The 14,520-nt window shown below is 41.7% G+C and overlaps 3 protein-coding genes across 3 annotated transcripts in view; 1 reads left to right on the top strand and 2 right to left on the bottom strand.

Moving 5' to 3' along the window:
- Pdp1 (PAR-domain protein 1) overlaps positions 1–4,006 on the bottom strand; it is a 214,250-nt gene extending 210,244 nt beyond the window's left edge. The window contains exon 1 of the mRNA XM_069508985.1: positions 3,741–4,006. Within this exon, the coding sequence (XP_069365086.1) occupies positions 3,741–3,840 (100 nt within the window). The 5' untranslated portion in view covers positions 3,841–4,006. The remainder of the gene's footprint in view (positions 1–3,740) is intronic.
- Positions 4,007–5,870: 1,864 nt separating this feature from the next.
- Positions 5,871–10,676, bottom strand: LOC117995630 (uncharacterized). The gene is made up of 4 exons (XM_069508798.1): positions 10,298–10,676; positions 9,198–9,866; positions 7,384–7,888; positions 5,871–6,117 (listed from the first exon to the last, which is right to left on the bottom strand). The coding sequence occupies exons 1-4, from the start codon at positions 10,497–10,499 to the stop codon at positions 5,871–5,873; spliced, it is 1,623 nt and encodes a 540-aa protein (XP_069364899.1). The 5' UTR covers positions 10,500–10,676.
- Positions 10,677–11,122: 446 nt separating this feature from the next.
- On the top strand, positions 11,123–13,740 carry LOC117995631 (OCIA domain-containing protein 1-like). The gene is made up of 3 exons (XM_034983618.2): positions 11,123–11,353; positions 11,697–11,823; positions 13,535–13,740. The coding sequence occupies exons 1-3, from the start codon at positions 11,249–11,251 to the stop codon at positions 13,738–13,740; spliced, it is 438 nt and encodes a 145-aa protein (XP_034839509.1). The 5' UTR covers positions 11,123–11,248.
- The last annotated feature ends 780 nt before the right edge of the window (positions 13,741–14,520 follow it).

Here is a 14,520-nt window from a genome sequence, read left to right on the forward strand (position 1 = left end):
AATTTGTCTGCGTGTTATTCCCAACACTGGGAGAAACGTTTATTTGGTTTTTTGTTTGGATCGTGGTGCCTTTGGGAGATAACAGGTAATAAAAGTGTAAAAAATCTTACATCAAAGTATAAATGACACGACACACACATTTATAGTATGATTTAGGTTTAATAATGATTTTATTGCAATGTGTACCATACCGATAATAATAGAATTATCCGTACAGAGCTGCATAGATCGTTCGTTGGTTCCTTCGGAATGTCGGACATACGAAAAATTAAAGTTTACATTATATTATATTCAATTTTCATTGCTATCGTTTACTTAGTTGTACATTAAGTATTTTTAAAAATGTTTCCAATTATTTATAAAAAAACATCCTCGAAAATAAAACAATGAAACGGGTTCCACTTGCTGAATGGAAGGATTTTTTCACAATACGCACGTAGGTACTACCTACCGACTGAACTTTATAGTATAACTGAATAATATAACTGCCTAATATATTTTGTATCCAGCCCTTAACAGCGGTCTCTCCGTTGTTCGCTCCATAGACACGTAGTTTGGTCCTTACTTGAATATTAACCAATCAAACTCAATGTAATTTTGTATACACCGTCTAATTATTAGACTTTCTAATTTTTATAAAAACTACTATGTATAGGTACCGGTGGTTTACCAGAGTTTTGTAAAAATATCTAACTAGATTTTTAATGTTACATGACTTTAAAGATTTGTATGTAAATTCTTGAGCTGTTAACGCTGCTAACCCGGTGCGGGAAAGCGCGAGTGACGTGCGGGTGCGCGAGGCGTCCCCCCGCCTCATACTCTGATTGTCAACTCGACCTGTCGCGTACTTTAGGTAGGTACGTTTGTTTGGAGCGCGCTACGAATAGACCCCTCATTAAGGTTAGGTTTCAATAGGTTCCAATTGATTGCAAAACAAAATCGATAGTAGTAACAATCGGCACAGCTACGCATGTTTACGTTAGTTCCCTCGGAATGTCAGAAGCACATTGGAATACTCAAAGAGTAGCGGAAGCTGAGCTAAATATATCTATATCGGTGTCGAGTCGAAACTAAACTATTCTGTGGATTATTTATGGGCTCGTCCAGCCCGCGCCGCGCTGGCAGCGCGTGGCCATTGTGACGCCAACCTTGGAGGGAGCCCTAAGCCCAATGCCGAGCGACTAGTCAACTCCACACTATTATTATAAACTAGCTTATACCCGCTTGGAATTCGGATAAAACTGTATCTCGTGATGTCCTCCCGACCGAATTTACGACGGCCAATCTCCATAGAGCTCATCTGCGCGGGAGATGTTATAGTGAACAAGTTTTGCATTCTCTATTCCCTCACTCTCACAGCGCGATGGGATGGAAATCCGACACGACCGGAGAGATGAAGCGCAGGACCGAGGTCTTTACATACTCTCCGAGGGACGGGGGCCACACGCCGACAACTTCCTCTAACTCTTGTTTAGTTAGTGTACTGAGATCGAACCTAGGACCTCGTCACGCGCTGTCTAACATCCCTGGCGCAGTGGTAAGCGCTGTGGTCTTATTAGTGGGAGTGCCGATTCCCGGCAGGGCTTTGGAATTTTATAATTTCTAAATTTCTGGTCGGGTCTGGTTGGAGGCTTTGGCCGTGGCTAGCCTACCACCACCTTACCGGTAAAGCCGTGCCGCCAAGATTTAGCGTTCCGGCGAAAGTGATTTAATAAAATCTGCCATACTCCTTTCAGGTTAGCCCACTTCCATCTTAGACGGCATCATCACTTACCATCAGGTGAGATTGTAGTCAAGGGCTAACTTGTATCGGAATAAAAAATGCTAATCACTTGACCAACGCTGCAGTTATATTCAATGACCACCGCCGCCGCCGCCATGCACCGGTTCGGAAAGCAGAACCCAAGAACTATTTTTAATAGGGTCTTGGACTGCAGTAATAAATTGATGTGATTTTTTGTTTAGCGGTAGTTTATAGGGCTAAAATTCATTATTAAAGAGAATAATTAAAAAAAATAGAACTTTCGTTATTTTAAACATAATTAATTACTAACTTCACGCTGTAGGGAAGTCGATTAATGACGTCACAAAGCGTAAGCGAAAATATTTTTAAATTTGTTTGTCCTTCAATCACGCGGCAGTGGAGCAACGGATTAACGTATCTTTTGCATTGATATATAGTCAAAGACTTGGAGAGCTACATTCGAGTAGGCTATTTTTTATCCCGGAAAATCAAAGAGCTCCCATGGGATTTAAAAAAACCTAACTCAACCCGGACGAAGTTGAGGGTATCCGCCGCTACTATGATATGACAAAGGTCGAAGTTTAGTGTTTTCTCATTTACCAATCCAGAACTTGCTTACCCTACATTTCAATTTTTAACTTTCTTCTGAAATGTCAGATCCTATCCTGGGGTATGGAGATATTAAATCAGCTGCGCGATTGCGGGAGAATGACAACAATGTCACGATCGCAATCATCTCTGCTGGCTCACTATTGGCCACAATGCATTGTTATTGGCTACAATGCATTGTTGCAACAAGAATCGCACAAATTCAGCCAATCAGAACAATTGAGATTGTAATAATGATTGATACAGGTTTTAGACAATCGCACTACTGATCGTTTTCCCCATTGATGTGCAAGACGGTTTTCCCATTAATTTGAAAAGTTACTCAGGGTCTAGGAGAATGTTAACTTGTCAAGTTTCCTCCTATAACCTTTAAGACCTTTTTCGGTGAAAGTGTTTCCGTCGAAGAAGTTTAGTCGAAGATCTAAGGTTGGCTATCGATCCGCAAAATCTGGGCACCGCACCGCACCGCACCGCACCGCACCGGTCGCACCGCGGCGCCGACTCCACCCGCCACTATAAAACACCAAACTCATGACAGGAAACGTCCATGCACAGATCCGTAACGTACCAGGAATATCCCCATGTACACTTTAAACAAAATTCTTGCAGTAGTACGCTAACCTAACCTGCTTTGGCTTCTGCAGAAATTCTCAAAATCTTTGAGTGAGCACTACGATGTAGAGGAAACTAGAACGTAGTGATTATATACTCTTTGGAGGAAACCTTCGTGCAAAATCTTAAGTTTCTAGACCCAGTTTATCTTATGACCTCGTTCACATACGTCTGTGCAACTGCAAAACTTGGCGCAAACAGTATTCGCATGCCTTTCCCAGATCACGGTCGCTGTCCTGGCACTGCATGGTTCCATGTTATCTACCTAAAATGTTCATAAGCTTTGCTCGCTCTTGGCTCTGCTTGTTTAACCTCAGTCGACCGGCACTGTCACTGGTTGTATCGACGGCAGTTCAATTCTTTTCCACGGAGAGCATTCCGAACCAGTTGCAGATTCACTCGACGATTCGAAAGCACTTTGTAAAAGTTTATTTAAATGAAAACTTTTCTATTCTAGTCTATCTCGTGCTCTAGTTTATCGAGACCGCGTCATGTAAAACTATTTTTTTAAGTGAGAAAATGTATGAGACTGCCAATGACATTCCATACAAATCGGCTTAAACTTTGAAAGCAATGGATGATGGGGTTTCGTCCACATGGCTGATCGATGGTTCGATGCAGCAGAGGGTAGTGTGTCGGATGTGGGGTGTAGGTATGTAGTCCACTCGGAAGACGGGTCGATCGCACTGGCGTGCACACTGCGGCAAACGGCTGCCGGCGAGCTTCGGCGGCGAGGGCCGGTGCCGCTGCCGGGGCTGGAGCCGGCGACACTCACCGTTTCCGTTTATCAGAGGGTAGTCGTCGTCGTGCCGGCCGATGTACGTCTTGAGCGGGGTGTCCGTGAGGGAGGGCGACGACCTGTCCCTGTCGCTCATGCTAGTCACTTGCACACCGCCTGGGGTTCGATATCGACACCGGACGAGCGGTCGGGTACGCCGGCCCCGCACACACTGAGCGACCTCCGGCCCGCGCGAGCCGCGGCGAATAAATAAATGGAGTCGTCCGCTCGTGGCCGCCGACTGCCGGTCTCGTGCCGCACCGCCGCGCCCCGCGCCAATCAATCCGCCGCCACTGCGCCCTTCCAGCGGTGACCTCTCGCGCCCTACTGCGGAGCGGCGCTCATTCGCGGAGATGGCGCTGCCGGCTGCTTACTTACAACTCTACCTCCACTACTAGCAACACGAGTAGAGTAACACTCACCATTTACATAGTAATCTGTAATAATCAGCACTGTAACCAAACACAGCACAGCAGCAAAACTACACTAAACTACATTTGCTTGTGTCTACTGTAGCGCCCTCTATGTAACACTATTCAATTCCGAAAATGTACTTATATACCTACCTAGAGCTATCTCTATCGTACTCTATCTACATTATTAGGTACAAAAATACACTTGGCCTTTTCTATTTCTAAATTTTCGTCTAATTTTACTGAAAACGAATTATATGTCATTTATATACATAGCTATCAATAAACTTGTATAAGTTATTATAATAATTATGTATGTAGGTACCTAGGTAGGTAGGTATACTCTGCAGATTATGACACATCCATACATAATGTTATTTAGAGACTCACGAGGCTCCGGCTGAACGTCTAGTCGACAAGCTGTAATCACGTGCTCTACCAAAACTACAATAGAAGCCAGTGTTGTGACTAATCGGTAAGCTAGGAGCTAACGGGTTGTACGTTAGGGTAGGACCAACGCACAACGCACATACATCCTATAGGTAAGACACAGGCTGAAGTGGACTAAGCTGTAGCCTATAATTTGTCAGAGTCGTCTAGCTTATTTTTACATGGAATTTACTCCTGTCCTATTTAATTCTAATGGCGCATTCTAATTATCCGCAAAGTGCCGCGCGGAGGCAGGACGGCTGCAGCGCTGCGGCCGCGCTGCTTTGTAAATCCATATCATCATCATCATCATCAGTCTGTGGACGTCCACTGCTGGACAAAGGCTTTCCGCCTTCCCTAAAGAGCGCCACCACACCCGGTCTTCAGCCTTCCTCATCCAGCCTCCATAGGATCTCCACCATACGGTCTCCACTCAAGGACTTTCCGGCTCCAACTGCCATCGCCTCTACGACAGGCATGACTTGCCTGCCTATAAATCCATAGCTCCATCCAGGGTCCTTTTGAAAGGACTCGCGACGCGGCGGGCTTACTACCTACCTACCTACTTCGACGTGAGTCTACTTAGTCGGTTATTCGTAATTATGCTCAATACTTTACTCAAATTCTGTTCCAAATTCGGTGTCCACCCGCTCTTGACGCATTCTACACGAGGATTCTCCATAATGTTCTCGAAGATGTGTATGAAGCCTCCCTCGGGCAAAATGATGAACTATGGCCCAAACCCTTTTCATTCTGAGAGGAGAGCCGTGCACGTCTGTCTGTCAACTGTAATAGGTAGAGAGTTGAATCACACAATGTGTATTTCTATAGCCGCTATCGCCATGAAAGCTTAGAAAAAATCTTGTACGATGGTACGCAACGTAGGTATGCAACTCTCCGTGTACAATTCCGACTCAGACTTGACCGATTGTTAGTTCTAATTCACAAAGTAGCTAGCTAGCCGTTGATTGCGATTTCACCTGCTGGTAATGCCTGGTGGTGTTTTTTTCTTTCATTTATTAGGATCACCAACAGCTAATCATCTACATCAAACACAAAATTAAAAATACAAAAGTTCTTAGATAAAATGACGAGCTAATTAAAGGTAATCACCGCATCTTAGTGATGCCATCTTAGATTGAAACGAGCTAACCTGGAAGGCTGGAAGGCTTATGGCAGTTTTATTAAACTCATATATAATCTCCCCGCAGGGTTTGTCTTTTTTAAAAATTTGGATCAAAATAATTTGGAAAAAAAGGTTCCAAAAGGAAAAAAATACAAATATCTATGTATAATATTGTAAGCAGTTTATTATAGCTAGCACAGTTAAATATGGCATAGACGGTTGTTTTCTTGCATGATTGGCGTCTAGGAAGTGAACCCATTCGTCGCTGAGGGCGGGGTGCACCGCGTCGGGGGGGAAGGTGGGCGCCGGGTGGGCCGCGGGGGGGCGCTGCGACGAGGGGGCTTCTTTGCGCTGTCGGTGGCCGAGGAAGGCTTTAAGTTCGCGCTCCGCGACGCTTGCTGATGGACTGGTGGTCGCTGGAATGGTGCACTTCAGTTTAATACCTATATCATCATCATCATCATGAGCGACCCACCGCCGCAACTACTGAGCACGGGTCTCCTCTCTGAATGAGAAGGGACTAGGCCGTAGTCTGCCACGGTAGCCCAGAGCGGATTGCAGACTTCATAGCTCTACAACTTTAAGAAGATTATGGAGAATTTCTCAGGCATACAGGTTTCCTCGCGATGTTTTCCTTCACCCAAGTGATATTAATTAATTGCTTAAAAACGCACATACATAACTCCGAAAAGTAGAGGTACGTAGGTATCCCCGACGTCCTCAATAGAAGGCCGACGTCTACCACGCCCACGAGGCTAGATATTATTATATACTTTAAATTCCTATTCGTTAGGAGGTATCAGGTTGTGATTCCTCTATTCTTGACAGACACGATGGACAGACAGCGAAGTGATCCTAAGGGTTCCTTTTTTCGTTTTGAATTACGGAACTCTAAAAATGATTAAATATAATAATTATAAACTAGCTTATGCTCGCGACTTCGTCCGCGACACAAAACACCACACAAATTTCAAACCATTATTTCACCCCCCTTAGGAGTTGAATTTTTAAAAATCCTTTCTTAGCGGATGCCTACGTCATAATAGCTATCTGCTTGCCAAATTTCAGCCTGATCCGTCCAGTAGTTTAAGCTGTGCGTTGATAGATCAGTCAGTCAGTCAGTCAGTCACCTTTCCTTTTATATATTTAGATAACTAGATGATTCGTCCGCATGGATTTAGGTTGTTTTAAATCCCGTGGGAACTCTTTAATTTTCCGGGATAAAAAGTAGCCTATGCCCTTCCAAGGAATGTAAGCTAACTCTGTACCAAATTTCATTAAAATTGGCTAAACTGTTGGGCCGTGAAAAGCTACCAGACAGACAGACACACTTTCGCATTTATAATATTAGTATGGATAGATAAATTATAGATTCTTGTAACTCAATTTTTCAGTGGCTCGACGCATTATTGTACATACGTTGTCCGTTTATCACGTTCCTCAGTGACTTCACAAAAGCGAAAATTCTCTTTTGAAATGCAAATCAAAATTCTCATAGACGAGGATATTAAATCAAACAACAGATTTATTCACTGAAGGGATTCATTAAAATCGTAGAACTTCTTAGAATATACCTTCACAATAAGCTTTTATGAAAATTCAAATAAATATAGATGACCAGTTTATACACATTATTAGACTTAAAGACAGTAATTCAATAGTAAGGTTTAACAAGGTAGAGTCATCTAGTAGAGCAACCTCGATGTAGTCGCAGACCACGTCGTCCCAGTGTTCGGCGATGTCGTGCACGCTGCGGGCCCCTGCCAACAGCTTCCGGCGCATCAGCTTCTTGGCTCGCGCGATTCTCTCGGGGGAGTCGTCCACCACTTCCCTCGCACGCAAGCGCACGTCCTGAGGGGGCTCCACCATCACCAGGGTATGCATCCGCTTCGTCACTTGCAGCAATACTGGTGGCTTACTCGTCAAAGACACGTTTTTCAACTCGTCTTTCCTCTGAGACTTTTTCAGAATTGACAACCTCGATTTTTCCGCTAAGGATAAGTCCGTCGAATTCGAAACATTTTTGGAAGAAGGAGCAGTTGCCACGTCAGTTGTTTTGGTAAATACCGTTGTTTCTGTGGTTGTGGTGCTCCTGGTAGGGGTTCCCGGAAGATCGGCGAGGCTGGGAGCTGGGAAGTCTTGCACGGGGCGCGTGGTGGGCGTCTCCGCGGAGCTTGCTGGGCACACACAAACCTATTGTTAAACATTAAGACCTTCCCAATCACGAATATTTCTTTAAAGTCTTGTGACGTGAACTTCGAGTTCACTAACTCTTTTTCAGGCTTCCATAGTAAAATAAGAAATTCGTCTGAATGTATCAGACATTTTAAAAATAAACTATAAAAGCCGTAAGGCCGATTTTAACGAAAGATCGAAGATTAGAGATAACTTGCATCGCGGAGATCGACGTAAGCTATCTTTTATTCCGGAAAATCAAAGAGTTCTCTCAAGAATTTAAAAAACCTAAATCCTCGCTGACGAAGTCGGAAGTCGTGGGCATCATCCAGTGGATACAACTTCACCTTCAACTTCATTATTTTTCTGTGTTTATAATTACTGTGGCCGATCAATAAATATCACTTATATTTCAGACATCGTGTATGATAATTAGCCGTCGGGTATGCTTAAAGTTTTATCAACTTAACTTTGCTTAACTTAACCAACTTTAAAATCAACTTATACGAACGAATGGTGAAAGTGTTAAATAACATTATTTAACACTTTCACCATTCGGTCGTATAAGTTGATTTTAAAGTTGGTACATTATTTAACACTTTCACCATTCGGTCGTATAAGTTGATTTTAAAGTTGGTTAAGTATGAAATGTATTATACATTTCATTAGGACTAAACCTATTTAGAAAAATGGCGGGTGTTTTATAAGACTTGATTTCGTATTCTCAATTCGGTCAGACGTTACTGGTGCAAAGGTTATTCTACGTTTAGAAACTTTTTCTTTAAATTTTCAAACTGGATTAACAGCCCACAATGATCTGAATTTAAAGTACTAATTACAGTTCCAGTAACTGTATTTATATTTGTAAAAATATTATCTATATATGTGGCGCTAGTTGCAGTTATTCTTGTGGGCTCCATAAACATATTGGATAAGTTATAGGATTCAAAAAGATTTTTTAATAATTTACCACTCAACGGGCTATTTTCCAAAATATTTACATTAAAGTTCCCGCACACAATCAGCTTTTTATTTGATTTTGAGATTGTGAATAGTACTTCATCCATTACATCCTTCAACATCAAAAAGTTCAAAGTAAGACAAGGGTGGTCATACACAACACACACAACAATGAATTGCTCTAATTCAACCGATGATAGTTCTATTGTTCGTATAGGTAACCGAACATGAACCGATAGACGTCCACTGCTGGGCATAGGTCTCTTGTAGGAACTTCCACACGCCACGGTCTTGCGCCGCCTGAAGACTATAACCTATTGAAATAAGTAGAAACAAAGAAGAAACTCATACCTAGTGTTTTGCGAAGCAGGTCGGGCAATTTATTTTTCATATCGTTGACCCTCTTCATGTCGTAATAATCATCGTCGTACTCTGGGTAGTTCTTATTTCTCATTTTGGTCTTTGCCGGAAAAGGCCGAGGTGGTCTCTCAACCATGAATCGCCGAGGGTTCGCCTTCGGGTTATCTGGATATTCAGCGTCATCGTCCCTTACGAAATGTTTAGTGTCATCTCTTTCTAAGGTTCTTAAATCATCATCATCTTCGTCGTGCACGTTCATCCGTCTTGGATTTATCCTTCTGTCCCGAGGCTTTCTTCTGATTACTTTCTCCGTGGTATCTCTAGAGTCAATGTCATCAGACTCTACACTATTATCCTCCAGCTTGCGACCCTTATTTGCGTGATACTCGTTTCTGTTATCTAGAGCGTTCTTTTCTTTTTTTCGTCTTGGAACTTTTGACGCTGCTTTGTGTCTATAGCTTATTTGTTCCCTATCTAACTCTTCAGTTTTGATACGAGTTCTATGTCTTCTGTTTTTGCGACTCGCTATGGGTTTCAGAAGGGATGCCTCTTCATGTTTTTGCAGTTCATCGTCATCAGCGGGGTTCAGAGGGCGTCTTAGCTTTTTACTTTGGTCGTGCCAGATTTCTTCTTCTTCATTTGGTAACTTATTTATTTTATCTGAAATGAATATTTTTATTATTTTTCTGAATTTGTTAAAATCCTATCAACATACAGTACCTACACGGCAGAAATTAATGTGCATCGGTCTTTGGAATGACATTTCGGCTTTGTAGAGTGTTGTCTCTATCACTCATACCTATATGAGGTTTGTCAGTCTTAATAGTCAGTCTAAATAGGGACAACGCTCTACAAATCTGCTATCTCCTTCTAAATGTCGAGTTCATTACTTTCTGTAAATGCTTAGATAATATAGCTTTGTATTCGATTGATATTCTTGTGATGAATGATGATATTCCTAATTTTTGTAAAACTATTAGGACGCAGTCATTGAACAATAATAATATAAGTAAACATGATATGTCCAGGTTAAATGTCGTCGGATTCTGTCCGTAAAGTCTGTGTAAAAGTTATGTAATTGCAGGTCTGACCTGAATCCTCTTCGTACTTGTAATCAAACGGGAGCGGGGCGTCGGGTGACCGCTCGAGGTAGTCCTCGGCTGGAGGTGCGGCATCCCGACCGCCTTCCTCCATGCTGTAGTGCGGCATGCCCACTGCTGCGTAGTCGCCGTACCGGTCTGCTCCAGTCCGTGCCAGTGCGCTCACTAGAAGCACAATCAAAACTGGGCTCATGATCTGAAGAAACTGATATTTAAGTTAAATGAACGCGTGATAAACATAAAATTATAAGCGACATTATTGCGAGGTTGACTACGAATTTGACATTTACCTTTTAACTGTGTAAAACACGTGTAAAATGATTAATTATTGAGGAATAAAGTAAAGACGTTTTTGACAGGTTTTGTAATGGAAATCTGTCAAAACCTCATAATTTTAGTTAAAGTTTATAAGCAAGCATCAAGATCCCAGGGCCCCCAGACGTTACTTACTTACTTATTTTTCTGAATAGCAACGACTCAGTGACTGAGTGAGCGCCTAAAAAAGCTTTAAAGTTTAAAGCGTCTGGTGAAAAATACCGCCAACGTATCTGATAGCTATAAACTGGCCCTCGGCTCAAGCTAGCAGGTATACAAGCTTAATTAAAAGTACACACGGACACTACTCTATACCACACATTTTGTTACTCAGAAATAAGTCGCGTCTGGGTGCCCTGGGATCTTGATGTTGATTAAATCAATTTACTTATTTAAACTGCCTGGCTGGATACAAACTAAGTACAATGCACTACGAAAAAAGAAAAAGAAACAGTCTGTTTCCGACACCTTTTCGACCATTTTTCAATCAAATTTTGTGTCAAAATCCGCCACGATGCAACTTTTTGATTTTAATGTTGTTTCAAAATATTAGTGATTATTATAATGCAGAAAACTAAGCAACCTTGTACCCTCAACCTACCCCTAGTCCTACGCACTTGAATCGTAATGGTTGACCCAAAAAAAAATGAGCAGGGGGAGGTGATTTGCAAGACCGAAGAATCGGAATTAAAGTGGACCTGCCCCCCGGTCCGCAACGCCACCCATCCGCTGGTAAGACCTTCCTACCTTCAGGTAACTTATCTCTGCCTTTAGAGACAATTTTTAGGGTTCCGTACACGAAGGCTGACAACGGGTCCCTATTAGATACTACGACCAGAATATGGCGCGGGCGTAGCTGCGGGCAAAATATGTGTTTAATACTATCTATTATAGGCACGCGCTTTGCTGGTAATCACACCAAATTGTAGATGATGATGCGGCCTACGATGAAGAGCCTACCTAAAAGACGCCCCGATTCACTTTTCTTTAGAAGGTCCTAATATTTACTGTAGCTTGAGGGGAAAACGGAAGCCAGGGTAATACATACTCTTTAATCAATCGGTGTCTTTTCCAGCGTTACTACGAGCTCACGCCAGATGAAATCAAAGCGCTGGAAGAGTGCGACAAAGAGAGCTTCTACCAGCGCTGCCTGCCTTTTAGCACGCTGTTCGCCGCTCTCACTTACGCCGGCATACAATACGGTAAGAGCAACAGAGATGGATAGAGAAACGAATGGAAGCGCTGGAGGAAAGAAAAGAGAGCTTCTATCTGCCTGACTTTCAGCACGCTGCTCGCCGCTCTCACTTACGCCGACATACAATACCTACGGTAAGAGCAATAGAGATGGATAGAGAAACGGATGGAAGCGCTGGAGGAAAGAAAGAGAGCTTCTATCTGCCTGACTTTCAGCACGCTGCTCGCCGCTCTCTCTTACGCCGACATATAATACGGTAAGAGCAACAGAGATGGATAGAGAAACGGATGGAAGTGCTGAAGGAAAGAAAAGAGAGCTTCTATCTGCCTGACTTTCAGCACGCTGTTCGCCACTCTCTCTTACGCCGGCATACAATTGGTACCTACGGTAAGAGCAACAGAGATGGATAGAGATACGGATGGAAGCGCTGGAGGAAAGAAAACAGAGCTTCTAGCTACCTGACTTTCCGCATGCTGTTTGCCGCTCTCTCTCTCTCTTGAGCGTAAGAGCTTTACAACAGAGATAGATAGAGAAATTAGATGGAAAATATCGAGGAGTGTGACAAAGTAAACTTCTACCATGATTTGTACAGTTGTTGTTAGGACTTGCGGGAAGGTTTTTGTTAAAAATCTGTATTTAATGGTCCATAATCTAAGTTTTTTTGGATTTCTTTATTCAATAATGTTCAAAGTTTTATTAAGTACCTATTCTGTGGTGCAAAATACCTAAGTATATATTTTAATGTATCTACAGAGATCATCCACTTATACTTATGTAGTTTTAGTTATATTACTATACCTACTTAGTCAAATATACTTAGGTTTTATTTACGTGGTAGATCATCATAAAATAGGCACATAAGAAGGAAATAGACAAGCATAGATTAAAATTATAGACAAGTTTATACTTAGAAGTAAGAATTGAACGTGCAGTTTTTTAATTTTTAGAGTTCCGTACCTCAAAAGGAACCCTTATAGGATCACTTCGTTGTCTATCTGTCTGTAGTATCTGTATAAGTCTATGTTAGTATTTTCAACTCCAAGTGTGGTATCATATGAAAGGGCTTTACGTGTAAATTTCAAAACAGATTTTTATTTATTTTTATGCATACTAAGTAGTTTTAGATTTATCGTGCAAAATGTCGAAAAAATACAACTGTAGTACGGAACCCTCGGTGTGCGAGCCTGACTCGCATTTGGCCGGTTTTTTTAATGCGTTTCAAGTAATAATGTTGAACTTGTAAGTCGTACTTAGATTCAAGTTTTTAAAATATTATTGTGCTGATTTTCACGTAAGTAATTCTTAAATTATTTTTGTTCGTAGATGATACTTTTTCATTTAATTCAGATACAAGTTAGCCCTTGACTGCAATCTCACCTGGTGGTAAGTGATAATGCAGTCCAAGATGGAAGATAAGATGGAAGGGGTATGGCAGTACCCCTGTGGTTTCTACGCGGCATCGTGCTGGAACGCTAGATCGCTTGGCGGGACTTCTTTGAACTGATAACTATAACCATGGCCGAAGCCTCCCACCAGACCAGATCAGAGATTAATCCCCTGCCGGGAATTGAACCCGGGACCACCCACTAATAAGACCACAGCGCTTACCACTGCGCCTGGGAGGTCGTCATAATCGACCCGTGTTCAGTAGTGGGCCGAAGATGAGATGATGATGATGATGATGTACACATGTTACTTGTATGAACTTCTTGTTTTAGGGTGCCTTAGAAGACATCCTCATTTTGGCGCGTTCCCGAAAGTAGCGATGGCTGCGTTCCTTGGTCACTGTGTCGGACGGTTGTCCTATATTCCGGAATGTGAAGTCAAGCTGCGGGAACTACCCGACAACAGCCATTTGGGAAACACCATGCGACACTATTTCAACGAGAGAAATCCACCGAAAAACCGACGTCCCTCGAATTGAAGGCCGACATATTAATTACCCCTCTTAATAAATCCGAGATAGATTCACCCAGACCCAGACCCAATAAATAACCAGCGCTATAAAATACCTAATGTTCTAGAATCTAGAACTTATTAAAGATTGCCCAAATACCTACTTAGTTTATCCTTTCAGACAAATTAATATATTAGCGCACTAAAATAATTTTGCACGATTTCTGCACCCTTGAGAGTTCGCTCGTACTTAGGTACATAACAGCTCGAGCATTTATTAGCCACCAAATTATTTTTATTCTAAACTACTCAGACGACCCGACTTGGATTCACTTCGGGTGGATTTCCACATTAGGTACGTCTTATTCCATAATTAAACAAAATGCAAACATATGCGAATCAAAATCATTGCGATGTTTGCGTAAGTTTAGAAAAAAATTGCAAACTTAAAATGATAAAAAAATCTGTACCTGTAATTTTTATGATTTTCATTCAAAAGTTATAGAGAAATACGGAAAAAACCAGCTATAATAACTATATTGAAATATTATTTTCCATAAATAATATGCTATATTCAGAAAGTAACTTAGTAATTTTAATTTTTTTAGTGATAAATTTTTCTGTATGTTTTATAGACTAGAGATAGATTTTATTCTTAATTATATAATTAAATAAATACTCTATCATACAGACCTACATTTTGTCCTAGGACCTTAGTCTGATTAAAAAAAACTAGGTAATATAGCCTTTTATCTTTTCTTTTATATTCTAAATATTACATGGAATAAATGCCTAACTTTTTCAATTT

Source organism: Maniola hyperantus, chromosome Z, assembly GCF_902806685.2.
Source record: "Maniola hyperantus chromosome Z, iAphHyp1.2, whole genome shotgun sequence".
In the NCBI taxonomy this organism is placed as follows: Eukaryota; Metazoa; Arthropoda; class Insecta; order Lepidoptera; family Nymphalidae; genus Maniola; species Maniola hyperantus.